Consider the following 22,194-nt stretch of genomic DNA (forward strand, 5'->3'; position numbering starts at 1 on the left):
TTAAGATGTCACACTAGCTTCTAAAACCTGGCTTCAAGCGAAACCAAACAGCTTGGGTTTTTGGGGAATTCAGCTCTTTGCTACAGCCTTGTCCCTCTTTCTTTGAATAGCTGAGCATCAGTGTGGGATTTTACATGTGTAATCTTGTATCGTGCTCCATTGTGAAAAGAGTATCATAGAACTTATTCCTAGTGGAATTAATATTTAGTTCAGGCCAAGCATTAAGGCTCTGGATGACACAACAGCCTACTTATAGAAACAAAACTATGAAACGAAACCTAATTTAGATAATATTTTTAAACAAATCTTGATAATTTCATGTAGTTTCTGGCCCTAAGGCTCTACAGTTTGCAGCATGAGCCTTGTGAGGTTGCTTTTACCTGCATTTTTATCCTTTGTGAAGACGAGGAAAAACTTACCACATTAAGAGAAAAAACATGAAGATTAAAAAATGAAATGAATATTCTAATTTGCATTGTCTTCAAATTCTAGCTACGTCACATAGAAAACAAATTGGAAGTAGCTCCCACCAGCACAGCTGTATTCGATTCTGTGATGGATGCCAAGAAGCCCTCTGCTAGTGCTGGCAGAAAAATAAGCAGAAAAGGTATGTTATTGAGGACACAGTGTGTAAGGCAGGATAAAGCCACTGCATTCCGGGAAACCTTGATTTCTCCTCCTTGCCCCCTGGTTGTCTCCTGCCGATGATCTTTATTCTTGAAACTCTAATTGCCCAGGAGAAACCAATGTTTCCTTCCCTTAGCTTAGGAAATAAAGTGTGCTATCAGTCACCTGGCTAGAGGGAGTGACAGGACTTGCCCAATGCTGTGAGTGAGCAGTGCTCATCCCATTCTGATGCCGTTTTTGTGGGGGCTGGACTAGCCGTTCATATTTTGTAATGTTTGTCAACTCTTATACCCTGACAGAATGCTAAATCTGATGATGCTTTATTTCATTTAAGGAGAGCATTTTCTTATAAGAAATGAGCCCTCATCTTAAATGCTGTTCAGAGCATTCTGGTAGTTTGTCACTGGAGAAGAACAAACAGATCGACCTCTAGTGGCAGTACAGTCAACTTTGCATATAATTAATGTTTAAGCATTATTATCTCTCTTTAAGTATGATCATTGTTTCAAGCACTTACCATCTTGCTCTTAGTTGTTGAAATTGACTTGTTGAAAAAGAGAGGGAGTACTTTAAATGCTATTTGGAGTGCTGTTCGAACCCAAGAAAAAAACTGTTCTTAGTTGTTCAGCTCCTCGAGCTTTCTCTTTCTGGAGAGGTAGGTACATAAAGGATTCTTTGGTTTCTGCTTTAGCTTCCCGGTCCTCCAGCCAAAATAAATCAAGCAAGGAGAAGTCCTCACGCAGCCCCCTTCGCGCCACCACTCTTGAAAGCAATGTGAAAAAAAGCAGTCATGTGGAATTTCGTGAACCATTGGCCTCACACAGGTTAGTGCTGCGACAGTTTACTATTAAAGAAAAATATGCCAAGATCAGAATTAAGCTAATAGTGATAGCTTGCCTTTTTAATGCTCAAATACAGGGCAGGGGGCTTTGGTGCAATTTATTTGTTTTCTCAGCTAATGACTCTGTTCTCCAGGAACTGTGCATGTGGGCATTGCTTTGTTTTAGAGAACATTTATTAATGAAGCTTCTCATCTAAGTTTTAGACTTGTTTTTTATTTAAAGCTTTTTTTTTTTTTTTTTAATTGAAGGGTCACATTTACAGTTTGCTGTTTTTTCTACAAGTGCAAATTTCAGCTCCTCAACTTTATCATAGTCCTGTTCAGCTAGAGAGTGCAGAAAATCAAATTTTTAACAGAAACCTCATTCAGTTTTGTCAGACTTGCACTGTTAAATGTATGGTGATTAAACTTTTAAAGAACTTGCCTTTAAAGTGGACGCAAGGTATAGGAAGTAATTTTAGTCAATGAATATGCTGATTGCTGGGTTGGAAGGTCCTACGATTGTATTTCTGATGGTGACTTTTTTTTTTCCTTCTGTTACATCAGGGATACATATAGTTCTCTGTCTTACCACAGTTCTAGGCAACTTGAGGCCAAGCAGTTGCTCTCCAGTTTGGACTTAAGCGAAGCAGAAGGGAAGGCTGAAATAACAGGCCGTGTGATACATGACCGAGACGAGCAGGATCTGCACAGCAGAGACTTCGAAAGCCCATGTTCGTCTGCTGCAGGCGAAACTGTTGTTAGGTACTTGAATGACCGACCAGCAATTGATGCCTTGCAGAATAATGAGGCATTTCTTAAGGTTGCAACATCTGCAAGACTAGAAGAGGAAAAAACTAGTGGGTCAAGAGGAGATGAGAGTAGCACTAAAACTCTTCAGAGTAACCCATCCCAGGACAGTGAACCAAAAGTGTCTTTCCCTTCTGCCACGAGTATTTCTAACGCTCATAGACTGGAAATCTTGAAACAGCGGCAGCATAACGCGAAGCTGGAGAAGCTGAAGGAGCGGATTCGGAAGCAATGGGAGCATTCGGAAGAACTGGGTGGCAGAGGGCAGCATTTGGGGTATGCCGAGCAACCTATTGTGGTCACAAACGTGGAGAATGCCATGACTCCCAAAGTCAGGAAAGTGGCAGCAGCACCTGCTGCACCATCATACAAAGGTACGGAGGTGCAGAATCCCTCCCTGTTGGTTCTGTGTGGTGAAGGAAATGAGTTCCATTCATTGAGCAACACGTCAAAGCGTGGCCATGACTCTCCTAGTTCTGTTTCGGTAGTACAGGGGTAGATAGCATGGCTTGATCACAGATATGAACAAGGAAGAAAATAAATTCTTGCCAATTTACAGAGCTGTGGATTCTTTTAAAATTCTTCCTGTCTCTTCTTGCAAATAACTGTAAAAAAGAAACTCACCGTATTGGTGTTTGGGTTTGTTTGATATTTTCTTATGGTCCCAGAGGTTAGTAAGATTGATTGAGAAAGCATTTTACATTTTTAATAATCTTCATCCAGTCTGCTGTTTTTCAACTATGAGCAAATGGCAGACTGATATATTGCTTTCTTCTAATTTAGCATTAGAAATTCAAGTAGTTCCTTTCTTACTTGAAAAGCTTTATTTACATTTAATGCAGTTACTTTAAACCCTGACGTTGTTTATTTCCAGGTTTCAATCCTGCTGAAACAAAAATTCGCGCTCCAGATGGAAAGATCTGGCATGAGGAAGAATTCCACGTTAGACAGGAGCTGTATAGAGATCTAGCATTCCCCTTAACAGGTGAGACACAAACTGAATGGATTAAGCCACACAACCTTTTCTGAGAAGCAGAGAAATTTATTTTGTACAAGTCTACAAAGTCATGGAAACAAAAAAGTTGAAGCAATGAGTGTTAAGTAAATTGGACTTTTCCCCATGGGAGGAGTAGCTTATTGAACACTGAAAAGGGGGGAAAAAAATCCTGCTCCCCATCCTCTCATTAAAATACTTGTAATAGAAAATCAGTACTGAAAAGAATCAAATGATGGCTTTTCTTCAGAACAGGAATTAAAAAGTCCTTATTAAAACTATTTTTGTTTAGTTTTGTAGGTTTTTTTATACACATTTGCATGTATTAAACTTCGTGTTTCAAAGGACAAAACTAAGCCACTTTTTGGGTTTGATGAAACCTATATTATCTCATGGGAACTTTTTCCCACCCCCATCTCCCCCCCCGTCTTTAACACCATTATAGTGATTTGTGCACTGTATGTTGAAGCCTGAATTCTGCTTCCTTCAATGTGGTGTTAACAAATCGTCAGTCCTGAAGCTGCTTTGGGAGTTGTTAGTGGTTTAGTTGGAACATGTAAATGGGTGAATGAGGGATGGGGGCATCTGTTGTGGAAAATCTCTGGGAATGCCTATTTGAAATGCACTAGGTAGCCTGCAGTACAAGGGGTGGGCCACAGGTTTGTACACCAGGACATAAAAGGCCTTCCCTGGGTTCCCTGAGGAGCAGGAGAACAGGTACACCAGAAGAAGGCATAAGAAACCTTTTAGATAATCTCAATTTTATTTCCACTACAACACTTTTACTTTCATTATCATAAGCTTGGGTAAGATACAAGAGAGAAGACTATGTAACTTTACAGTGATAAATGAACAGAACGCTGCCTTTGGGGTTTATTCCACATAAGGTTGTAGGAAAGAATGCTGAATGGTAAAACTTAGAAAACTGCTACTCATTGCTCTTTGCTTAGTTGTCTTTTGAAAAACATTAAATATTGTTGCAAAATGTCAGCACAGGAAAAAAGATCTATTTTAGGTGATGGACTCACTTAGCAACATAGTATTCTCATGCTTAAAAATATGAGTAAAGATGATAAAAAAAGCTACATGTTCGCTTGGCAGTTACTCTGCTAAAAGACCAAAGATCTAATACATGCTTTATGTTTTCACATTCACTGCTCCAAGACCCAATCTTTATTAATCTTTCGCCCTGGAAAACTGCAGTAATGTTAGCAGCTCTTTTTCCTGCGTGATCTGGGTTAGAATGCCCACATGTGCTTTTTTGATTTGCTAGGCTGGTGACAGTGCAGCGCTGTAAGGTTGAATTGCTTTTGACTGACTGAGCTACGGGAGGGGAAAGAGATCAAATGAGTAAAAAGGAAGGGAATGGAGAATAAAATCCCCTGAGAGCCCTTGCTGTTGCAGCTTAAGGATTTGCTTATTACATATTAAAAATAACTTTTCTCATTGGTCAAAAAATATTTAAGACTCGAGAAAAGGGGATGTGATCATAAACCTGTAGGTGTCTTCATATGTTGATAGTATAGTGGCTGGTATGGACATTTTTAGATTCTTGTACAGCTTGACATGGCACTGAGGAATTTTTCTGGAATCACTCAAAAAAAGAGTTCAGAAAGGACAGCAACTTCTTTCCAATAACATTGTTTTGCAAATACTGTATTCAGCATCAGTCCATGCATTTAATGGCAAATTCCTGAAGACTTTTAATCTACACTGGCTGTCTTTTTAAAGTTTTGACAAGCATATTATGAATGATTCATTAGGTCTTTATAGAAATCCAAGTTTTTGAAAAGTTGTTAAAGAGGTCCAGTTAAAAAGGTGTTTGGATCATGTGTTCAGTGGACTTTTCTGTCTACAAGAAGGAGCTGTGTGTGTGTGTTCAACCATACACCTGTCCCAATGCCCTGCGTAGAGCAGCTGTCATGGAACGTGTCTTCTTTCTGACCCGAAAAGATTATATTGAATAGCCGATTCCAAGTAATCAAGTGCTGCTGCTGCACGTAATACATACTGTAAATGTATTTTTAGGTTGTCAGACTATCTATCCATGTGTTAATTCTGTATTAAAGCTACAGCATGTAGAGTTTTGGGTGTGTAGAGTCAGTTGTATCAAAACCATTCCACACTCTCTAGTGCTAAAATAAGCTGTAAGATCTCTAATATCTACAAAAGCATTGTTCTTTACTGCAACGAGGTTTTTACATGTAAGTGTAGACCATACTGAATGTCTTTATCTTCATTTAGCAATTAGGTTGGAAGATATTGTATAGACCCAAAGCTTCTGGTAATTCTGTCTTAAAGATGTTCAGGATTGGCCTTACTAGAACAAAATTGCTGTAATATGACTGGAGTGGGAAGCAGCCTGCAGTGTGCTGGTGTCAGGAAGGAATGAATTGATTCTGTCTTCTCTGTTCTTGCTGTCAGCCTCAAAGACAACTGGAAAATTTATAAGGAAAGGATATTAAAGGGAGAAAGACTCTTAAAACTCCATTGCCACATCCTTTAATATGACCTGTTGTTCTGTCTCTGATACTTCTTGTGGGCACCCATCAGAGAGTGGATTCAGCTGAAGCTGGGGGCTGTAAAATTTAGTATTGGCATCTAGAGAAAGCTTCAGATCTATTTGTGGAGGGGGTTGCATCCTGGTTGTTTTAAGTTGTCTGATCACATTCTTTATAGAAGAAGAACAAGACAACAGTGGTAATAGTGGCCTTGGAGTTACCTACCTACAGTTCACTTTACGATTAAGAAAAGAGCATCCTCAAGGCATGTAAACTCAAGTGCTTTAACAAACCTCTGAAAACATCAGTGTAGACTACTGGGGCTGAATATACAGCTTGCCTGTCCTCCTTGAGCGATGTTTGTCTCTGTTTGTACCTCAGGCAGCTGGGAAGCCCCTCACCGGGGTGGCGATTCCTGAGTTTCCTTTTGTTCTTTGCCCTAATGTGAAAACGTGGTAAAATATGACTTTATCTTTAGTAAGTGTGCCTGGCATCTCTAAAGCCTAAATCCGATTGTCTTGTAAATGAGGGATTAAGTGACACAGAGTAGTTCTGAATGACTGGGTGAATTCTGTGACAAATTTTGCAGAAAGTAGAGCACACGGTATCCCGTTGTTCATGCTCCAGCATGGAGGCAGTGAGTGAATGTGCTGTCATGCGTTAATGTGGGAGCAGCAGTCTGCGTGTTTCAGGAGTGAAGGAACTACATGTTCTTGTGGAACGTCAATACCGTAAAATGTAATACCTGTAGTAGAAGAGAACCAACAATTGTTCCTGTCAAACTGTCAACGTTTCTTTTAAAAATTGAAAATGAACTTTCTAAAGATCTCTTATGGCATTGCTGTGGCTTCGCTGGGTTCCAGTGCATAGGCAAACAGCACTTAATTCAAAATTTCAATGCTCTGAGGATTTTTAAATGCTGGACTGAGAGTAATTGATCTCAGTGTATAATCTGGGAGAGTCAGTGAGTTTTCTTGTGTTTCTCTGTGTTTTCGTTTCTCAAGGTAAATGTTGAAGCTTGTTATTCTATGTTCTTTTCTGTGGGATATCACTTAACAGCTTTTGTTTGTTTTTAGAGGATTCAGCAGTGAAAGGAAAACCTAGTGAGAGAAACAAAGAGAAAAAAGCAACCAGACCAGTGCGGAAAGTGCAAAAACTGACACAGTTGTCAAGTCCAGAGGCCAAACAAGGTGATTACCTCTACTGTAGAGGGAAGACTGTCGCGTGCCCTTCAGAGATGAGTTTTGTCTCAAGAAATGAAGAAAAATTACAGCATATTGCTTTCCAAGTCTTTTCAGATGTGCAACAATGCTGCTATAGTGTGTTTGTAGACTGTATGCTGCATTAGGGCCGTGTATGTTTTTGCCAGTGGTTGGTTAGCTGTGGGTGCTTTATTTGGTTTATTTTAATTTTCTGCCTTTCCATTTGCTGTGTGCACCTTATGGAAAGCGCTGAGGAGGCCAGCGCAAACAAAAAGCAGCAATAGCTGTAGCTCTGTTCTGGATCCAGCTTCTCTTCTGCTTGTGTTGAAGCTGGTTAGTGCCTGCCCTCCAGCTCAGTGAATTAACTCTGAGAGGAGGAATGAAGATGGATGGCATTAAAATCGGTGCCAGCAGGGCCTGCCGAGTCGCCCTCCTGTGAGAAGGGGCTGCAGCGACAGCCGTTCTCTGGTGCGGTTTCTCAGTGGGGAGGCAGGGAACAGGATGTCCCTCTGGCTTCTCTGTGGCTCTTGGTCTTCTACATCCTGTGTCAAGTTGCTGCTGTCCTGCACCTTCAGTTCCGGCTTGACCCATTCCTGGCTTTTTCAGTTAGTGAAAGAATGTAAAAGCACGTTCCCTGGCAAGACTTAGAAATCTTGATACTTATAAAGGAAGGTTTCTTTCTTTTACCAATTAAGATCGTTTTGAATTTTCACTCTTGTTTGACATTTCCACTGTATATTGAATAAAATTAAAAATATGCCAAGAAGATGAACAGGTTACTGTAGAGCCTTATAGTAGAAAACAAAATTAACTGCACATGGAATCCTATCAGTGCTTCTTAGTTTTCCAGTAATGTTAATCTTTGATATTCTGTGTAGCAAAAGAATTAGGAAAACTTCCACATCTGCTTCCTAGTTGTTTTCATTTTCATACAAAGGAAGTTGTGACTGCATTCACACTACAGAGCAATTATTTTCTTTAAATACATGCAAGATTAGGCCTCTCTTGCACCCTTCAAGGTTTTATATTTGTCTCTCCGTACAGTGACCCGTAATCAGTAAACACTTTGAAGGAAAAAAGCTGCTTTAGAAATTATTACAAAAGGTTTTTTAGAGAGTCTGCACTTCTGCATGCTGTAAATCAGGAAGCTGCACGTGAATATTTTGTGGTAATGAATGCTAATACTTAAAAGTAAGCGATACGTATGGATTTGCTCCTTCCTGTGCTGGTGTATTTACACTTAAGGAACTGCACTAAACGACCTTACATATTTGTGACAGTTCCAAGCGAGGGAGGAGCACAGAGATTGCTGCAAGTTTTAATAGCAATGCTTGTTCTCCATAATGGATTAAACGTGAGTGGAATGATGGCCTGAAATCTTGTGAAGAGCCAGATCGAAGTGGCATGTCCACGATGGCCCGTCCTCCTCCACTCACAGCAATAAGAAACTGCTTAACAGAGCCAAGGCTATAAATAGCCACAGCTCATGTTCTGCTCCGTTAGCGGGTTTTAGTTCCAACAGCTGACTTGAAATGGAAGATGAGATGTTACGCTCCTTTTAAAACGCAGACAAAAGTCAGGGAGAACAGTGAGCTCCGCAAGAGAGCCCCTTTGACTGATAGTTCTTTTTAGAAGAGGCTTGTAGTGACATGTTTCAAGTGACATTTATAAAATACTTGGATAATTTACAAAGCAAGCAAGGACTACTGTTTGTAAATGAATGAGTAGTGGGCTACAGACTTCTGACTGAACAGGTTTCTTCCTTCTGGTTTAAAATCACAAAAAGAAAATACAGAGGGTTGGGAACAGAGGATTGGCATTGCCAAAACACTGTCAGTTTGCTGCCCTGGATTTCACATGCAGTTGCTTTGGTACCAGGTTTTCCGAGTCCTGCAGGGCCCGGGGTGCCTTCCCTTTTTGTCCTTGTTATGTTCCTGCTGCAGTGTCTGGGTTTGTTTAGGCAGCGCTGTCAGAGGTTGAACCTGAGGTTGAATGGGTGGAAATCAACTGCTAGTTAGATATTGAAGTCAGGTGCTTTTGTAGCAATAAAGTACTGCTAAATAGTCTGATTTAGGTTATTAATACTTTTATATGCTGCTTTTCTCCAAAGCTCTTAAAGGTCATTATTAAAAAAAAAGAAATTAATAATATTGGAAGTTAGTGGGATGAAAAGTGAGTTGAATAAACCTGGCACTTAATCTAACCAATATTGGGTGAAGATGCCACTGTAGCCGGTTTTTGTCATTTGTTTATACGTAGGATGATAGAACAATACTAACATTTTTATTTGGTTTCTGTCACATGCAAGGTAATCTGTTCTTGGATTAAGTATCAGCTAATAGGGCTATATCATAATTATTTTCAGTCATGGTACAGAAATCCTAGCTGGAGGACAGTGAGTTAGTATTGTGATAGAATAACTGCTGCTTGGTATTTTTTAACCTCTCAGAAGACACCCGACTTGACATTGAATTATCTGTAAAAATCTCACAAATTTTTAGGTGTTGTTTTGGTTTTTTTTTCCCTAGAATACCAGGTAATGTTCTTCTAATATGAAGATGAATATTTTTTTGTCTCCCACCTTTATTTTTGTTCTTATTATAACAACATTTTAGATACTTTTATAGGTTTTTCTTATTTTCCTTATTTAAGTGGACATGAACAGCTTCTTCTCAGACCTCTACAAATATTTCCCCTCTCCTCCAGTAGCGTTTGCTTATACGTTTTAGGCCTCTATAATCCTTTTTTCTTTTTTTTAATAATTTTTCTAAGGCTTTAATATGTTACAGTATGTTTTGGGTTTTACGTTGTGTTATGTGTAGGCATGAAACACTGGTAGTTGTGCAAGTCAGCTGTTGAGTGTCTTCATGGTACATCGGCTGTTTTGTGTAAGTGCAGCCGTACCACTTACACAGAACTAAATGGTGTAGAAATTATTAACCCTTGCAATAAATACTGGTTTTTTATATGTTGGAAAATGCACCTAGTGCTTGATTTCTGTTTATTACTTATTGTACAGGTGGGAACTATGTAATAAGCACATCCTCCTGGCGAGAGGGACAAAAGCTAGCAAAAAAGATCCTGGGTCCAGGTCCCAGAATAGAACAGGACAGAAGAGCTGTGTCTAGTGACAGAACAGGACGAGAGCGAGCCGCCAAGTCTGGTAAGTTTTAGTTTTATCACTGGACTTTTAAAATTGTATTCAATTTACTATACAACGCTGCATGTGTGCATGTCAGCAGTTTCTTCTTAAAATAACTCATATTTTCAACCTGGGATTCAAGGGGGAAGAATTTTGCTCATGGCCATGGTTGGGATGCACAACCTTTCTTCCTTGGGTGGATTATGAACATTTCTTGGTGTCACGGGAAGTCTGCCCTGCGCATGTGACTTGATGGGTAGCACATGCTGCAGAGGTTCTCAGGAGCTCTGGAAAAGATGGGAAATAGGTTGCAATGAAAGAAATTAATAACCTGCAGTCTGTCTTTGCCTCTTGAAGCTAGTGGGGAGAGGAATGAATGGCTGGCAGTGGTCCACAGGCCAGATTAATTTTCCAGATGTGTGGCATATAATACATGAGCTATGGTTGGGCAACCCTGTTTTGCAGGAATTGTGGTTCTTCCAGATAGTATATAATGTCATCCATGTGCATCATATATCTTCATTGATTTGTCCACCAGCCCTTTTCAGAGCTTATTGAAAATCTCAGACAGGACAAGTAAGTGAAGCTGCTGTGCTTCTTATGCCTATGAGGTGGTGAGGCTGGTAAGAGTATAAAGGGTGCGAGCTCAGTCTAAGCAAAGGCTGCTATGTTCTGACTGTGACACTGAATGAAGCAAAAATACGTTTACAGTGAGATTTACACTCTTCCTTCATCCTTACTTTCGCAGCTGTTTCAGTGGTAGCACGTAATTTCCCAGTTTGATTTTTACCTGAAATGTTTGACAAGTCTTATTCTTTAGCAGGCTGTATCGGAAGGACAGGTTCAGATTCTAGACTGGATGTTACCCATAAGACCTCTTCAAGAAGTTTTGAAAGGTCAAGAAGTAAAGTACGGTCTGAGAATAATCTGAAGAGACTGGAAGCTGCTCTTCCAAGTGGTAACCAAGAAGATCATGCCTCTGTAAATAAGGACTTCCTGCCCGTGGAGATCCGTGGAATTCTCGATGACTTGCAGTTGGATTCCATGAGTACAAAGCAAGAGAAAGACGTGGAAAAGCAGAATCAGAAATCTGTTTTACCTGCTCAAAATGCCAGGAGCCACAGCCCAACCAAAAGGAAACCAGACAAGATAGCTGCCAGTGAGGAGCCTCAGGTGATCTCTAAGAAACGTCACTACGATACAGATGAGGTTCGTCAGTACATCATCAGGCAGCAAGAGAAGCGGAAGAAGCAGCAGAATGAAGAGAAGAAAGCGCAAAAGGAGGCAACAGAACAGAAGAACAAAAGGCTTCAAGAGCTCTACAGAAAGCAGAAGGAGGTTTTTACTAAAGTGAAGAATGTGCCTCCTCCTGAGCCTTCAGCAGCCAAAAGGTTACAGGAAACCTACTCTAAATTATTGCTGGAACGTACGTTTTTAGAAGAGCCACCTCAGCTGCCCAGTGTGCAGGAATCACAGGTATAGCTGATTCACTAACTTAACGTGTTGCAGTTGTTTGCAGGAATAGGAGGTCGTATGTTTAGGAAGGTCATGAGTTGTCCTGGTCTCGTCATCAGTTAAGAAAAAGGATACAAACAAAACTGCATAGCTTTTGCTTAAACATAGAGGGTTTGATCTGGAGCTTCCTTGCTAGAGGAGCTGCTTTTTAGCACAGCAAGGCCTACTAGAAAGATGAACGGAAATCATCTTTCTATTATAAATAGAAGAATAATTCTGAATATTAGCTAACAGCAGCTATAAAGGCTTTTCTTAAGAAATCTTTAAACATCAGTCAAAACGGGAATCTAAGAGCTTTGTCTGAAGTTGCTTTCAGTCAGTGGACAAACTTCATCTTCAGTGAGTTAAATGCGTTTTCTAATAAAAAATTGAATATGAAAGAAATCAAGATATGTTAAGAGACTAATATAAATTTGTTGTGTTCGTCCAACCTAATTTAGTGTGTGAGCAAAGCTTTGCTACCAGTTCATTCTGCTGAGGCAAAACCATAAATGTCTTGTGGCTTTAAGTCTGTGCAGTAGGAAAGATGTGATACACACTGAGAAATGTAAGCCTTTTCAATTTTAACGAGACAAGGCCTCTAAACTCCTGCAGACTTTTGAAAATGCATTTTTCTGGTTGTCTTCACTTCTAGCCCAGACCTGGTTATCAACCATCTGGGGAATCCGACAAGGAAAACAAGGCTCAAGAGCGTCCTCCTAGTGCGTCTTCAAGCAGTGACATGTCGCTGTCGGAACCGCAGCAGCCACTACTGAGGTGAGCCATTGTGGGTCTTTTGAGAGAGAGAAGAAAACCCCGGTTTTCATCTCTGAGAGCTGAAAATAGATTAGGCTCTTAAGTTCATGTTCTAGGAAGGGTAATTCTCTTTATGGCATTTTTAATGTTTCCTCACAGTGAAGAGGAAGCTGATGCAGGAAAAGCATATGAAAATTTTGGCTATGGGTATGTAGTGAGTCTGTAGATAAATAAAGTCAGTGGTGGTTGCTGTTAATCTTTTACTGACATCAAGGGGTTGTGCGTTTCATATTGGGAGACTCTTCGCCATTGCCATTGAGCAACAGAAGCTGATCGTGTGAATGCATCTGTTGATTTTTTTTGTATTTGATTTGTTCAGTGTTTCTATTTAATCTATTGTCTTGGATTCAGGCCTTTAATTACTGTCTCAAAAGTAGCAAAATCACTTCTGTTTGGAACTAGCCTATCCATGTTTCCTTTCATGCTGCTTTGCCCATTTTTAATTATTCAGTGTGTTATCAAAGCTTTTCTTACTGTAAGAAGAGGTGCCTAATCAAACGCTCAGATATAAGCATCATGAAGTTTCTTGCATATCCTTAATATCCCTGTTGTGCTAGTGTGTCTTCATTTTTAATTACATAAATAATATCTACTTCTTAAATACATACTTGTACCTTGACTTGGTCAAATCCACGCTGACTTCGTAAATTCAATGAGACCTGTTTCCTTTCTGGAAAAGTTCAGGGAAGCACTAGGCATGTTATGTAGTACTGTGTGTAGAATGGGCTGCCAAGCCATATGGTAGTAAATATTTCAAGTGTAATATTGTAAGGAAAAAATCTAAGTGCTAATGGTAGGAGAGATGAGTTTTAAAGGGCTGCATAAGTTATTTGAAGAACCTCACAGTAAGTGGAGAAGCAGTTTTTTTGTGAGGGACTCTCCAGGTTTCCTGGTATTCAGAATATGCACAAGTGATATTAGTCTCTACAGAGCTCCTGTCATGCAAACGGGAGCTATCTGGAAATAAAAAAGATTTCTTACAGAACTTTAAACATGCTTGTATTTCCAGTGCTCCTTTTCTCTAAGTGTTCTTTGTGCTTACCCTGAGTGATGGCTCCAGGGAAACATGGGCTGGGTTCAACTGGAGAGGGAAGGCTGGGGCTAAGAAATTTCAAGGAAAAAGAAAGATGTTTCCTCCCTTGTGAAGTCAGGAAACTTTTGGGAAAGGCTTGCTGCTGCTCCCAGCTTGTTACAGCTCTAAAACACTCAGTACACCATAAACAGCATTTCACATTTGGAAGGTGCTGTGTTGTTTTTTTTTTAAATAACATCCTGTAACTCTTTGCTATCCCATTCCCTGCCCCTCCGACTCCAGCAAAAAGTATTTTTTCCTGAAAAATACATCTGTGGCGACCACACTCTCATGTAAAATATCAGTACTTGTATGAATCGTCAACTTAAATGTTGAGTTTTCATTTCAGGAGCGATTTGATGGAGCCTCCATGGGTACAACCAGACAGGTTGAGCCCAAGAGTCCAGCTCTCTCACCCACAAGCTCTCATGGGCCCAAGTGGAGGCCCCTGCTCCCAACACTGGAGTCTGGAGCAGATGGACCTTTTGTCAAAGGAGTGTGACGCAATGTTGGCAGGCAGGAGGAGCCACGCTGCACCCATGGGATCGCTGACCTTGATGCCTCAGCCGTACCTGAATTCAGCCACTGCACAGCAAAATCTCTTAGTGAAACCTACTGCTAACCAATATAAGAGTAAACTGGATCGGATTGAAGCTCTGAAAGCTACAGCTGCTTCCCTTTCTAGCAGGATTGAAAGCGAAGCCAAAAAGTTGGCTGGGGCTGGAATCAATTATGGTACCAAATGGAACTCAGACCATGAATTTATGCAGGAAAAACAGGATGATGGACGGTGGGCAAAGGCTGTGAGTCCTCCTGTGAGAGAAGAAAATGAAGATGCTTTTTCAACCAGAATTCAGAAAATGTTGGGTACCTGTGTGTCTCATGCAGCCTTTGATGACAACCTTCCTGGGATAGGCAACCTTAGTGAATTTAAAAAGCTTCCTGAGACCATCAGGCCTCACACTGCTGCGGTCAGCCTTGGAATGAGGTCCCCTGCGGCTAACAAGCATGAGGGGATACTGGGACATTTATCTAAGAGACAGACTGACTCCCCAGGGCGTGAAAACCAGGCTTACGCTCCGAACAAAGCTGTGATTCCTCAAGAATCCAGCATCGACTCCATCAGCGAAGGGCCTCTCCTGAGTGACGGGAGCTTCTCTGAAGAGGAGGGAGGGCAGCACAAACAGCTGCCACTGAAGATGCTGGAGACATTAAAAGAGAAGGATTTCTGCAGTCGGGAGAGAAATGCTTTTGAGCCCATAAAAGAGTTTCAGAAAGAAGCTGAGAAGTATTTGCCACTCTTCCCTCAGACAAGTGACGCACACAGCAAGGGGCCATGGGAGGAACTGGCGAAGGGAAGTCCCCACAGTGTCATCAACATCTTTGCAAAAAGTTATCAGCTTCATGGAAAAGGTAAAAATGGAAAAATTCTCAAAGCTCTTGTGAGTTACTATTTTTCCAGTCTAACTACTCCTTATACTTTATACATCACAGATAAAGAAGGTGCTTTTAGGTGTCTCAAAGGTGAATCTGTGTAAACTTTCTCACTTTACTTTTGGATGATGAATTATTCTCAACTCCCCTTCTTCTGCTTTCTTGTGTAAGAGAAGAAAAAAAAAAAAGACAAACCCACTGCACTTCTGTGCTGGAAGAAGATCATTTTTATATTTGATGGCTCTGTATTTCTAGATAAGTAACTAATTCATATGCTGGGTTACATGTATTAAGGACCCCCATAGTTATGGAATTGTGAATGTTAAGTTTACATTTATTGTATCCAAAATTGCATACGAAACCTAAATTGCCCAGAATGCGTTTGGAAATGGTTCTCTACGCCATGGAGAATGGACCCTTTGGAGTGGAATGTGCATCTTCCTACTATATATGCACTCCAGATCATCTGTAATAACACATCGTTCTTGTTTCAGCAAAGGCAGAAAAGTGAAATACAAGCTTTATGCAGCACTTCATGGCATAAACAGGAGTGCTTGCGTGTATCTTGAGTGCTTGCTACACAAGAATAATATACCCTTACTATTAATGTATTATTAGAAACATGTAACTTCAGTAGATGAATGATCTGGACTTTCCTTTTGCATCTCTACTCATATGAGTTATTTAATAATGTCTCAAAGTAGTGTGACAATTAGAACTCCAATAACAATATTGGATTTTAAGAAAGTGAGGTTCTTGGTATTTCAGTAGGGAAAGTCTCTTGCTTAAACAAGCCCGTTTCAAGTGCTAGTGTCCCATGCAGAGTGCTTCATTTAATTTTCTTCTGTACAAATTTATTCTTCATTTTATAAGTACTCTTTCTCTTGTCTTGAGTTCCTCGTTTTGAGGAGGGATGTTTTCTGACAAGTTTATTTTTGTCTTGTGGTTTTTCTTGGTTCTTTTTTCCTTCATTCTATTTCCCTTAAAGATGGCTGCATTTAAATTTTCTGCAGATGGCTCTACTCTCAAGCACTCTGCTCTTCAAGAATGCTTTAGCTGGAGTGTATTAATGAAGTATTCAATAATTTACAAAAAGAGGCATATGTGCTTATTATGTTGTGTTAAAACTGCCGTGGGATGGCTATACTGCTGTTCTCCTGACATTTTTGTGTTTGAAAGGGTGTCTTTGTAACTCCTGGCTTGGAATGTTTTAATTCCTGCAGCATTATTACCTGTTTGATACACAGTTGCACTTACCATTTTTGTCTTTTCCCTTCTTTGTCCACTTTTTAGTGTTTGATGAAAGGCTGAATGGAGGTTCTGGCCTCCTGCGCCCTTTGCTCCCTGCCACGAGCCCCGCGGAGAGCATGGTTTCTTATGAAGATGACTTTACCTCATCGCAGGGAAGTGGCACTTTAACAGACAAAAAGATTTCACGTGACCTCAGGTAACTATTTGTTAGACTTCTTGTAAAAATCAAAATGTAGAATTCATCAGAAAACAGTTAACCAGTGTACTATGGAACAAATTTTGAGTTATCTTTTCTGTTATGCTGTATTGTTATGCTAGTCCACGTGATGAGGTGTTTCCTTAGGGCCTCGCAGTTAAGGTAGCAACCGGCATGGTTAAGACATGAAGATTAAAGTGTTCCTCTTCCCTGTCTAATCTTTGTTCTTCCCTAGTTTGACAGGTGGCTTTAGGCAAGGTTCTTACCCTTTGTAGTCAGTTCCCCAACTTATGTGGCTGCTATAACACTCAGTTGGTTAGTCTTTATAATTTAGAGAAAATAAAATATATTTTAAAGTGTTAAAATTCCTTCAGTCCTTAAACATTTTGTAAAAAGCCTATAATTGCTTTCAGTGATGCTTAGTAAAGGATACATAAATTGTCTGTAAGAATTTTAAAAACCTTTTGATCAGTCTAAAATTTGAAGACTATAAATCATAGGTGCTCCATGTTACTACTGAATTTATGTGGCATCCTGAATTTCCTAGGACCCTTTTTTGTAATGAGATAGATTTACATCTTTTGGCCACCTTGGGGAAGGCTGCAAGTACAGTGTTTATACTGGTGGTACTTTACCTTGGAAGAACAGAAGGTAAAAGGCACTTTGCACACTGAAAATGTTGGCTGCAAAAATGCTTTTCTGCTGATTAAACTTCTTGATAGGTCTTCTGTTAGTATTATTTAGTATATAATGCATTACCCCCTTATTTACAAATACTTTATTAAAAATCACTCATATTTTTGTCAGTTTATTGATTAAACCTGTATGCCCAGAGCTTATCTGAAATCCAGTTGTATTTGGAGTGATTCTTATGTTGTTCAAGTCTGTAGTCAAATAGCTCTTAACAGTTAGATTGGGAAGGTTGTTACCCATCTTTTACTGTTTCATATTATCAGAAGTATGTTTCAGTATGTTCAATATCATGTCCAACTTCCTAGTGGTTTAGCTGTCGTAGTTTTTAATCTCAAAATCAATGCTTTTCAATAGGGGCTAATTAGCGCTATTTTAGCCATCTGTCCCTAATTTAAAGTGCGGTGGATTTTGTGTGCACAGTGTACTGTGGGAGCTGGAAGTCCTTAGTCGATCGCTGTCCTTGTGTTCCATTTTAGCGTTGCTGGCAGCAGTAATTCAAGCATTCAGGAAGAAGTTCCTAGTAGGAAGTCTCCCCATGAATCTCGTTCTGTGGAACTTGCTTCTCAGCATTCATCTGGACCACGTTCTGCAGCATCTTCTCGCTCATCTGCTTCCTCTAAAAAGAGAGGGAAAAAGCAACGTAAGTGCAGTACTTGACTGCAAGGTATTTATTTTTTTTTTAAACAAGGTTTTAGGGTTTTCTGTCATGAAAACATCACACTTTCTACATATCTGGAAACTGTAATCTAATACTGATAGGATGACTTATTTATTACTCTGGGGATTCCTTCTTAAATTCTTTTTTACTCTGATTATTCTCTGACCTTAAAATACAGTCATCTAAAATTAAATAAGGAAGAGGTTGTTAATAACATTGAAAATTTTTCCCCTCCTAAATCAATCTTCTAACAAAATAGTTAATTTTAATATCCTGGGGGAGCTATCCTCAGATTCTGTACTGAGGAAGTTCCAAGAGGCTGCTGAGAAATTGGAGTTGTGACCACATTTATGAAGGTGACAACAAGTTTGCCCGTATGCTTCATCACTGGATCACAGACAATTTTCATACATGCACAGATTAATAAATATATGTCTTCTACGGTAACTTGTACATTACAAAAACATGAAGAAACTTGAGATTTGGTGAACTCTTACTATATAAGCAATGGATAACATCAGAAAACTCTAGGTTTAAAGCCAATAAAAGAATGAGAAAAGTAAGATTCGGCATTCCAGATTATCTTTCTTCATATTTTTCAAAAGTCTCTTACTTACCCCAAGAAAGCTAGACCTTATTCTGATTATCAGTATTTGAAAAGTCAAATGCTTATTTTCTTTATTTAAACCAATAGTATGCTGAAATGAAAGCCGAGTGACAGTTTTGTTGACAGTAGATACAATATACAGAAGAGAACTTAATCTCCTGTAGGAAGCCGCCAAATTTACATTTCTTACTTGTTGGATGTATAGACTTCTAACTCAAAGGCATCTTTAATTGGTGAAAAAAAGTTGTCAATTATTTGTTTTGGGGTTCTTGATGGTAAAATATTCATATGTAGAATACCAAACATAAACCTTGGCAATCTTACTGCTTCTTAGGGTTGGACTCCTACAATGGAAGTTCTCACCACTTTCCTGTGGAAGAAGATAAAATGCTCTCTGAATTAGAGCGAGGATCCCAACAGGCAAAGAAATCCTTGCGGAACAACAGAATTTCTAATAAAGATCATGAGCAGAGCCCAGATACAGACAGCACACTGGAAAACTTGTCTGGACATTCCCTCATGAGGTAACATGAACCTGTTAAGAGACTACGCAAATATAACTAAGCTTGGTAGTGTTATGGTATAAAAATGACTATATCTTTGGGTATACAAAAGGAAAGTTACAGAAATTATCAAATGTTAATATGGTGGGCATACAGAAAATATTTTTCCCTGTATTTTAAATAGGAAAGCCTAATGTAGATTGCTGTAGAAATGTGCAGTTATCTTGTGCTTTTCAGTTGCATCCGCAGACATTTCTCGCTAGACTTGTGTGCAGCTAATACTCATAAGCCTGGCCAGCTCTGTGAGCTGATGCTTTTTCAGAGATGAACTGTACCTCAGAGAAGGGTGTAGAGGAAGAGAATAATTATTTTTCCTATTGAATCCTCTGCATGTCTACCTATGAATGCAGTTTGTTTTCTTCCAATTGTGCAACGAAGATAGCTATGAAATACACTCAGCTTAGGTTTCACTGTACTTTTTTCTAGAAGGCAACAATTGATACGAACAGTCTGTGACGCGTTCTGTGTGGGTATAGAACGGCTCTGAGGGTACTGACTTATTTAACTCTATTCCAGCCAAAAGCAGGACAGTGACTTTCACTGATACCCAGTGTTGGGTCTGAAAGGCCCTAAGATGTGCCAAGTAAAGCAGAACATTTTCCTGAGGGATTTAAACAGCCACTGTTTATTCTCTTTTGGCTTACTGAAATGGGAATAGTAAATTTAAGAAGTGGCTGCATCATTTTCTGTATGTTTGGAAGGTGATGTCTTCAACCATCTCTTAAGAAGAAATGTTTCTGTAGTATTTTACTAACTGTTTAAATCAAGTTTTGACCTTCAAGCATTTTATTTGTATTTTGATGAATAAGGTCAAGAATCAGGGCAGTGGCTTACCACATTCAGTTGCATCCATGTGCTGATAGTAACCTGTTTACTTTTTGAAAATACTGTTTGTTGTATTCTGATATAGGTACAAAACCCATCTCATGAGGCCATTTCCTAAAGGCAGACTGGATGTGTGCAGACCATAGAAGACTGTGCCTTTTGCGTGGTGTATATCAATGGAAGAACTAAGTTTTTGCTTTATTGTCTTATCAAATGCCTTAGGAGGATATTGACTCCTTTTTTTTTTTCATTTCACTGTCAGTTTCTCAGATAAGGGAAGATCCCAGAAGACGCCAACTTCTTCCCCATCTCCCGGCTCCCAAAAAATCGTGCAGTTTGATTCTATAGGCAACACAGCAGAAAGAGTCAAGTCGCCCGCTGGCTTTTCTGGAAGTGCAGCATCAGGGCTGAAGCCTCACGTACCCCTCACTGACTTGAGTCTGGGAACTAGTAGGTCTGTAGCAGGAGCAGCCTCGGCGGGCGGTGAGTTCTTTTGTTAAAACCGTACTAATTGCAGAGCAGTTATACTTTTTTTTTCTTTATTTTTTTGGTGTGAGGCACTAAAGCATATGGAAGTTGACCAGTAAGTCTTATCCTGCAGGTTGTATGCGCTTCTCGCCTGCGGGGCTTCAGCATCGTTTATCAGCGGAGCTGAACTACCTTAGTGCTATTGAGGAGTCTGTGCGACAGCTTACAGATATAGAACGACTACGAGGCATTTCGCTTGCCCAGCAGGAGAGCGTTTCTTTGGCTCAGATTCTAAAGGTAATGGAAAAATATGTCGGTCTTAACCTTCCTTTTTTTTTTAAAAAATTTTTGAATTTTACAGGAAAATTAAACAAATTAGGTGAGTTATGCTTTTGTTAGCAATGCAGAGAAATTGTAATGGATGTGATGGAGCATCCCCAACAGGGTCCATTTTTTAGGATTTATGTCTGTTATCTTTCTTACTGTAAGTTGACACCAAGGAACTGTTGACTCTAGAATATATGTTGTTAATATACCATTAGCTGGAATCACTGCTTTGCTTGTGTACTTCAGTAAAATAGAAACTTAATTATTTACTGGGTTTGACGTTGGCTCCCAGTGCCATGAAGTGTAGTTGTGCAGGCTGGATCATTTGTGTAATTCCATGAAAAGGATATTTTTGGTTGATATTTCCTTATGTTAACAAGATTGCTTGTTCTAGTTTGTTGAATTAATTGGTCTCCTAAATCCTCTTTCTTTGTGCACTGTGGTGGAAGAGTATGGGGAATGTGCATTGTCTGCTGTCTACCTACTTAAAAAGGGAGAGAGGGTCAGTCGGTAGACTGAAAATTTTACTGTAGCAGAAGAGGCACCACCACTAGAGTAGATCTAGATCTTTCAAAGGTAGTTGCAGCCACTGGCTAAGGAAAAAACAGCCCTTACATTTAACTTGCCTGATTCAAACTTGTTTTCCTAATCTGTAGGCACAGCAGCAGCGCCATGAGCGGGACTTAGCTCTTCTGAAAATCAAGGCTGAACAAGAAGCTTTAGAAAGTCAGAGACAACTGGAAGAGGCAAGGCAGAAGGCAGCTCAGGTAATGCTGCCCTTCAAAAAATGTGGAGTGTGTAAGAGGCAACATGCTGTAAGTAAATCCGTGCCTATGAGTATTCTTAATTTGAGGCTGTGAACTTATGGAAATGGTGAAGGGGTTTAATATAGCTAAAAAAAAAAAGCTCTTAGGGGCCTATGTCAAACTTTTTTCTGACCAGATTTTGAGAAATAAAACTGTACCTATAACCAGAAAATTGTGAAGAGCTGAACTGGCTGTGTTTTCTGCGTAGGTCCATGCAGAATCACGGCAGCATCTGGTCCAGTCGCAGCAGGAGGCTGCACAGGAGACCCTGTGCAAGGCTGCGGCCAAGCAGGCAGAAACTGCAGCTCACCAGCTCCGTGAGGTGAGGTCCCAAGTGAAAGGAAAAGCTATTCTTATTTCAGTGTTATTTTGAATTTTGTTTTTGCCTCTAGGTTATTCTCAGTTCAGTGTCATTCTCAGTGTAACTTCTTCACCTTCATAACATGACAAATGATAGGACTTTAAAGGAGCTTTTCTGACATTGTTACTTAAAAGTCAGTTGGCAGCCTTAAATCCCTGTTGAGTGTTCTTACGATCTTCCAGTTAACATACTGTTGAGAAGTTTTTGTTCTTCTAGGATAGATTGATAATAGTGAACACAACATCTTTAATTCCATAGATCTACACTCCATCAGGGATTAATCCTGTATCTGTTTCATATGCAAACTAAATTAGAAAAACAGTTTTGCGTACTTTTGAAGGTAGGAGATCAACAAATAAATATTTTTTTTTAAAAAAAGGAGAGGGGAGTATCCTCAGCAGAGCTTTTAACTTGGTGCATAATTTGAAGTTTTCTTTTTCTGAGTGTTTTTTCATTCTTGTGGCATACAGAGCTTTTATCAGTGTTATATTTCTTGTTCCCAACATGTCGCAGCTGTTTCACACGTA

The 22,194-nt window shown here is 39.7% G+C and overlaps 1 protein-coding gene across 12 annotated transcripts in view; it reads left to right on the forward strand.

Moving 5' to 3' along the window:
- Positions 1 to 22,194, forward strand: part of CEP350 (centrosomal protein 350) — a 74,532-nt gene that overhangs the window by 12,339 nt on the left and 39,999 nt on the right. For 4 of the 12 annotated variants that reach the window (XM_082054079.1, XM_082054090.1, XM_082054084.1 and 1 more), the window contains exons 4-19: positions 493 to 607; positions 1,319 to 1,451; positions 2,015 to 2,631; positions 3,132 to 3,242; positions 6,829 to 6,942; positions 9,974 to 10,117; positions 10,917 to 11,572; positions 12,246 to 12,367; positions 13,828 to 14,891; positions 16,206 to 16,359; positions 17,529 to 17,692; positions 18,652 to 18,841; positions 19,968 to 20,188; positions 20,307 to 20,470; positions 21,157 to 21,315; positions 21,515 to 21,628. In XM_082054079.1, coding sequence (XP_081910205.1) covers positions 493 to 607; positions 1,319 to 1,451; positions 2,015 to 2,631; positions 3,132 to 3,242; positions 6,829 to 6,942; positions 9,974 to 10,117; positions 10,917 to 11,572; positions 12,246 to 12,367; positions 13,828 to 14,891; positions 16,206 to 16,359; positions 17,529 to 17,692; positions 18,652 to 18,841; positions 19,968 to 20,188; positions 20,307 to 20,470; positions 21,157 to 21,315; positions 21,515 to 21,628 — 4,242 coding nt within the window. The remainder of the gene's footprint in view (positions 1 to 492; positions 608 to 1,318; positions 1,452 to 2,014; positions 2,632 to 3,131; positions 3,243 to 6,828; positions 6,943 to 9,973; positions 10,118 to 10,916; positions 11,573 to 12,245; positions 12,368 to 13,827; positions 14,892 to 16,205; positions 16,360 to 17,528; positions 17,693 to 18,651; positions 18,842 to 19,967; positions 20,189 to 20,306; positions 20,471 to 21,156; positions 21,316 to 21,514; positions 21,629 to 22,194) is intronic. The other 8 variants (XM_082054086.1, XM_082054082.1, XM_082054088.1 and 5 more) reach the window with 6 other exon arrangements.

The sequence above is a fragment of the Streptopelia decaocto genome (genome assembly GCF_964273445.1).
Source record: "Streptopelia decaocto genome assembly, chromosome: 5".
Classification (NCBI taxonomy): Eukaryota; Metazoa; Chordata; class Aves; order Columbiformes; family Columbidae; genus Streptopelia; species Streptopelia decaocto.